This window comes from Pseudorasbora parva, chromosome 6, assembly GCF_024679245.1.
Source record: "Pseudorasbora parva isolate DD20220531a chromosome 6, ASM2467924v1, whole genome shotgun sequence".
Classification (NCBI taxonomy): domain Eukaryota; kingdom Metazoa; phylum Chordata; class Actinopteri; order Cypriniformes; family Gobionidae; genus Pseudorasbora; species Pseudorasbora parva.
In genome coordinates, this window is record NC_090177.1 from 38,018,219 (window position 1) to 38,024,399 (window position 6,181).

Below are 6,181 nucleotides of genomic sequence, written 5' to 3' on the forward strand. Positions count from 1 at the left end.
CGGACTTGGATACGGTAAATAAGCCAAGTCCCGATAAGTCAGCATGTTCCTTTAAGATAAAAAATCTAGGTGCAAGGATGATCATTATGGTAATTGAATTAAAATATAATTAACAAAACAAAAAAAACACTATGAAAAATGAAAACAAAATCCGGAAAATAATGATTTAATACTTCTCACATATTATACAATTATTATTATTTTTATTTTTTTAACAAAAGCAGCATGGAAAACAGCTCCTGTGTTTTTCCTGTTTTTCCTGTGTTTTTAGAGCTAAGAGCTAGTAACACCAAGATCATGGGTTCGATTCCCAGTGAACAGAACATGCATGAGATGCCTCTAACCATGGAATAATTGACCCAGAAGCATCATAATCCTAATATATAATAATACATAATAGGGTCCCCCTTAGTGGAAATCATCACCACCATTTTTGTCCTGCTAGTGGCCCTGTTCATGACCCTAAATGAGAATAATTCACAAAACTTCAAGAAACACATCATAGGTTAACCAGTATTTCCAACTATTTAAAAAAATCTAATGGGTCAAAGTGACTCACAACCCAATAAAAGTGCTAGATACAGCCCATTTAATGTTCATCTATTAGATTTTTATGACTTTTATTTTCTTTAAGGAAAATAAATCAGGGAAAAAAAGTCTGATCAGTAAAGGCTACTTCACATCAAGAACAATAACGATAACTATATTAAAAATATTGTTCTGTCTATTATACGCAAATTCTGCAGTTTTGTTGTCTGCCACTTTGAATGCTCAAGCTTTTAAAGCAGGACAGATTCTGATTGGCTGACAATGTTTTTATCATTCATCAGCTGGAAAATATCCTTCTGAAAGTGATTTTATCTATATTTCTCAGATAGAGGTCTGCTAAAATCCCTACCCCACAGTATGAGCACTAGTAAGTAATAGTAGTGTTAGTAATAGTAAAGCTTGCCTTAGTAAACACTACTAAGAAGGAGGTCCGGGAGTGTGAGCATGTCAAACAAGCATAACGACATGATGCCTAGCTGTGAGCTGACACAGTGAACCCAAAAAGAGGCTGAGCTGAATGAGCGAGAGCTGGCACAGCTTCGGCCGTGACTAAGAACAGCAGGAACTAGCATGTGCTTTGACACCCACAGAGAGCCTGCTGGGAAATAAAAGCCAAAACACTGGAGTGCAGGACTTTGAGGCTTCTGAAGAACGAGAAATGGTGTTCCTCTCCCGTGGACATGAAATGGGAGTCATATCTATCCCGGGATATCGTCATTATAGCTGATTTAAAGTCACTAACAATCCCATTAAAGCACCGATGTGAAAGTTCAGTATGTGATATGGAGACACGAACGCAGCCGGATCATTTCCATAATGACCAACGCAATCTACCAACAGCAGTGCAAATTAGCGTCTGGTTTAAGACGCGCTCTTTTTGGCTAGTAAATAATGGTGCAAACACCAGTAAATTGGTAAGCGCAAACCTTAGTAAATCAAATAAAATATCTAGCTTCCGGTGGACCGCCTTCCGAAAAGGGATGGCGAAAACTAAACATTTTCTTGACCGACCACCGAGCCTCATTAGCCGGTTGAAACCGGTTAACCGATTAGTTTAAAATATCTGCGCTATTTGAAATAACAGCCGCGCCTGCAATTTCGCAACTCTGTTGAATCTCTCTATGATCTCTCTGCCACTCTCACACTCACACTCACACACACACTGTCCCGGCGCCGCCACCTCCCTTCCATTCACGTCACTTTTTTTAAATCCCCTACAGCGCAAAACACGGGTCCCGTAAACGCGGCGCTGAGGAGCTTGTTCGTAATCGACAAACAAATGGCTCCTTAGTTTCGAAATGGTTTGGCTACAAGGTGATCGCGTTGAAAATAAAGGCATTTGTCTAGCGTTAGAAGCTCATTTGAAACATTGCCGCGGCTCAATAAAGAAAATGACAGCTCCGAAGAGACGCTGCTTTAGTTGGAGGTAGTGCTAACAATAATAAAGAAAGATGATGATCATCACCTTATGTGTTACCACTGAAATGCAGATGTATTATATTTCCAAATGTAAGCCCATCTTATGCGGAATGACGCTTCATACTGTCGTCTGCCCTGGCTCTAACCTCGAGTGTTTTAGCCTGTTTAATTTTTGCAAACCTTGTGAGCGCGCAAACCCAAACGCTGTGACCTAGTGCCAAATGTTTTTATTGGTTTATTAAGTACAAACAGTCGAGTTATGAAAAATTAAAGCTACACTGTGTGATATTTTCCCCCATCTAGCGGTGTAAAGGTATATGACCATCCAGTGAATAATAGTTTCCGTTCCTCTCAATTCTGATTTCGTTTTAACTCCTACGGTGGCCGATTTAGTCCAAGATTAATATGGCAATCTCCCTCTTCACATTGACACGGTGCCAATTTACAGGAATGTCCCTCTTTGGCTAATGTACTTTCAAGATGGCGGGGCAACATGGCGACCGGCATTCGAACCCCTCACCCGTATGTATTTTTAAATGGCATATTATAAACTTACGAGAATACTTTATTACTTGAAAGAAGTAAATATACATTAATGAGCACATATATTTTTGAAAGAACTAAGTGTTTTTAGCTAAGAATAAACTAAAAAAGTTACACAGTGTAGCTTTAAGTGTGAGGGATTTGTTCACAGATGTTTTACTTCATAAAGTTTTAAATACAGATATTTTTCTTATGCAAACTCCTTTGATTCCCTTCAGAAGGCCTTTATTAACCCTTGAAGCCATGTGGAGCACTTTTATAATAGATGGATGCACTTTTTTGGGCTGCCATTCACTGTCATTATAAAGCTCAAGGAGCCAGGACATTTTTTAATATAACTCTGACTGTATTCGTCCAAAAGCAGAATGCCATATACATCTAGGCCGGCTTGAGGGCGAGTAAATCATGGGGTCATTTTCATTTTCGGGTGAAGTATCCCTTTAATAAGTATTATCAATGTCCTTTAGTAGAAACTTCACACAAATATACCACCAGCTACCCCTAAAATCAAAAGGAAATGTCTGGAATTGGTTTGGTAGGATACGTTTGATATGAATAATCTTTCAGGACGACCGACATCTTTACAAACTGACGGTCACTCTGTAGTCACCTGAGGTTAAGTGCCTTAATCAAGGTCACGGTGGTGATTTCACTGATCAGCCTTACAGGACCCACATCTACAAACATCCATTTAACAGTCAAGGAGCACATTAACAATAACCAAAGGCATGAACCGTACAAATCTCTGTTGACTATTTCTGCTTGAACTATTGGCATATCACAGTTTTCCCAAGCCTGACATGTTTAATATGCCACTACTCTCTCTGTCTCAGGCCCAGTGTATGTCTGTATGTGTAGGTCAGTTGTGTTGTTTCATCACAACACCAGCACTGATGCTGCAGTCCATTAGCCTGTCAGCTAACTTAATTGACCCCCCAGATGCATATTCATCATGTGATGTTAAAAATAGACTAACAGTTACAGGTACTGCTACACACTGAGCGTATGTGTGTCTGTGTTTGTTAGCTGTGAGTCCCGTCAAAACACTGGCACTGATGAATCAAAACATGACACTCAAACTGCATATTACCTGGACAGATGCTTCAGGATCTGCTTTTTAATGATTCCGGCCATCCCGTCAGACTATGTCTACCTCTCCAGCATCTTCAGAAATCTTCTGCTGACACACACTTTCTCTCACACACACAAGCACACATACATACAAACACACTCACACCCCGCTCACGACTTCCACTGCTGCGGCTCCGGCGCAGACAGCCAATGAGAATCGCCGCAGCGACTGTGTGTCAAAATAAAAGTCCTCGCTTAGCTGAGACTCGACCACTAGAGGGACTCGGTAAACTTCTGAGGGGAAATGAATGTATTGCTATTTTTCATCTTATTTGGACGCATAGGCCTAAAAAATTGCTATTTATTTAAAAAAAAATACTTTTATATTTTTAATTTAAATGTTTGTATCCCCCTAGATACGTTTCCCCGGGTGTAAATTAATTAAAAACAGAATGCTTGTTTTAGTTATATTTTCACTTACTGTAAACCTTCCTTTTCATATTTGATGTGAAAATTTCTAGGGCCTATAAATGATAAACATGATCAAAACTTTGCTTACTAACCTGCTGTACACAATCATGTTCATGCGTTTATTTTATAAAGCAAAATTTATGTAAAAGCTTTCATGATTTTTATAATGTAAATGTAAGAATGACGTTTATATTGTTAGTAATACTTCAAGATGAACATGCATGGGGTGAAGCAGCTTGAGTTCTTGATTATGCATTAAAACTTTATTTTTTATTAAAAAGTAAAGGTCAAATATGACCCAACAGGATTTTAGGAGGGTCTCTCAATAATCAATGAATTGCATATGAGCCATAAAAACCTGATGTGTGAAATTATGATACTACTAAATGAAAACATATTCTATATGCGAAAGTATATATATTCCATATATAGCTTTATTTAATTTAAAGCTTTCTTTGCAACGTTTCGTCCCATGATCTTCATCAGGCATTTACAAACAATCTATTCAATCGCATTTAAAATCAACTCGACCAATCACTGCGAAGATCCCTCAATTACCAATCACAATCAATAACATCGAACATGTTTCATCGAACATTTACATATTATAAAGGCTATAGAGACAAAAAAGTTGAAAGCATCAAGAGATCATTTTATCACTCTATCACATTGAATAGGCTAATACATTCAGGCCCATAGGTGATCATCCACCTCCTCTCAGTGTCACTTTCACATGTTCAATTCCACAAAAGCATAAGGAGGAAACAACAGGATAACTAACATCTTTTCTTCTAATACAAATCTTGTGTTCACTAATTCTTTGTTTTTGTCAGAATGCTTTATTATCAACAAATAGCATGTACAATAGTATCTTCCATATTACAATAGATATAGAAGAACATATCACTTGCAAAAAGAAAGGCATTGCCCAAATCATCACAGCTTCCCATAGTACATCCTGGTGCCAAAACAGCCCTGACCCATCGACATGGCCTCCACTAGACCCCTGAAGGTGTGCTGTGGTATCTGGCACCAAGATGTTAGTAGCAGATCATTTAAGTCCTGTAAGTTGCGAGGTGGGGCCTCCATAGATCAGACTTGTTTGTTCAGCACATCCCACAGATGCTCGATTGGATTGAGATCTGTGGAATTTGGAGGCCAAGTCAACACCTCAAACTCATTGTTGTGCTCCTCAAACCATTCCTGAACCATTTTTGCTTTGTGTCAGGAGCATTATCTGCTGAAAGAGCCACAGCCATCAGGGAATACCGTTTCCATGAAAGGGTGAACATGATCTGCAACAATGCTTAGGTAGGTGAACCATGTCAGAGTAACATCCACCTTGGTGGAAGGACAAAGTTTTCCCACCAGAACATTACCTAAATCCACGTGATGTAAAAGAAAATGTGATTCATCAGACAAGGCCACCTTCTTCCATTGCTCCATGGTCCAGTTCTGATGGTCAGCATGGACACCCTGACTGGTCTGTGGCAATGCAGCCCCATACGCAAAAAACTGTGATGTATTCTGACACCTTTCTCGTCTGGTTGATCGGACCACGCACATCAGCCTTCACTCCACATGTGCATCAATGAGCCTTGGCCGCCCATTACCCTGTCGTCAGTTCACCACTGTTCCTTCCTTAGACAACTTTTGATAGATAGTGACCACTGCAGACCGGTGACAGAGATTTTAGAGTGCAATTGTATTATTAACACAGCCCATGTCCTGGTTAAAATCACTTATTTCTCTGGATTTAAACATGTGAGACACAAGAACACAAGTCAACACAATGGTTCTTGTGGTTTTGGGATATTTTAATTTAAAAATCGTACACATTGTGCCTTTAATGTATAATATATATATATATATATATATATATATATATATATATATATATATATATATATATATATATATATATATATATATATATATATATATATATATATTTTAACTATAATATTTTTGAGTAAAAAAAAAAAAACTTTTTCTGGGCCCTTGAAGTAAAAAGTGTTGAGAACCATCTTACTTAACTAAACGTCTATATACGATGTAAGTTCAAAAAATATATGTACAATTACACAAAATAAGAGTTAATAAACACGTGCGCGCGCGTGTGTGTTTA

The 6,181-nt window shown here is 38.2% G+C and overlaps 1 protein-coding gene across 2 annotated transcripts in view; it reads right to left on the bottom strand.

Annotated features, from left to right (window-relative positions):
* Positions 1-3,776, bottom strand: part of bltp3a (bridge-like lipid transfer protein family member 3A) — a 52,691-nt gene extending 48,915 nt beyond the window's left edge. For both annotated transcript variants that reach the window (XM_067446847.1, XM_067446846.1), the window contains exon 1: positions 3,602-3,776. In XM_067446847.1, coding sequence (XP_067302948.1) covers positions 3,602-3,645 — 44 coding nt within the window. In that variant the 5' untranslated portion in view covers positions 3,646-3,776. The remainder of the gene's footprint in view (positions 1-3,601) is intronic.
* Positions 3,777-6,181: the final 2,405 nt, after the last annotated feature.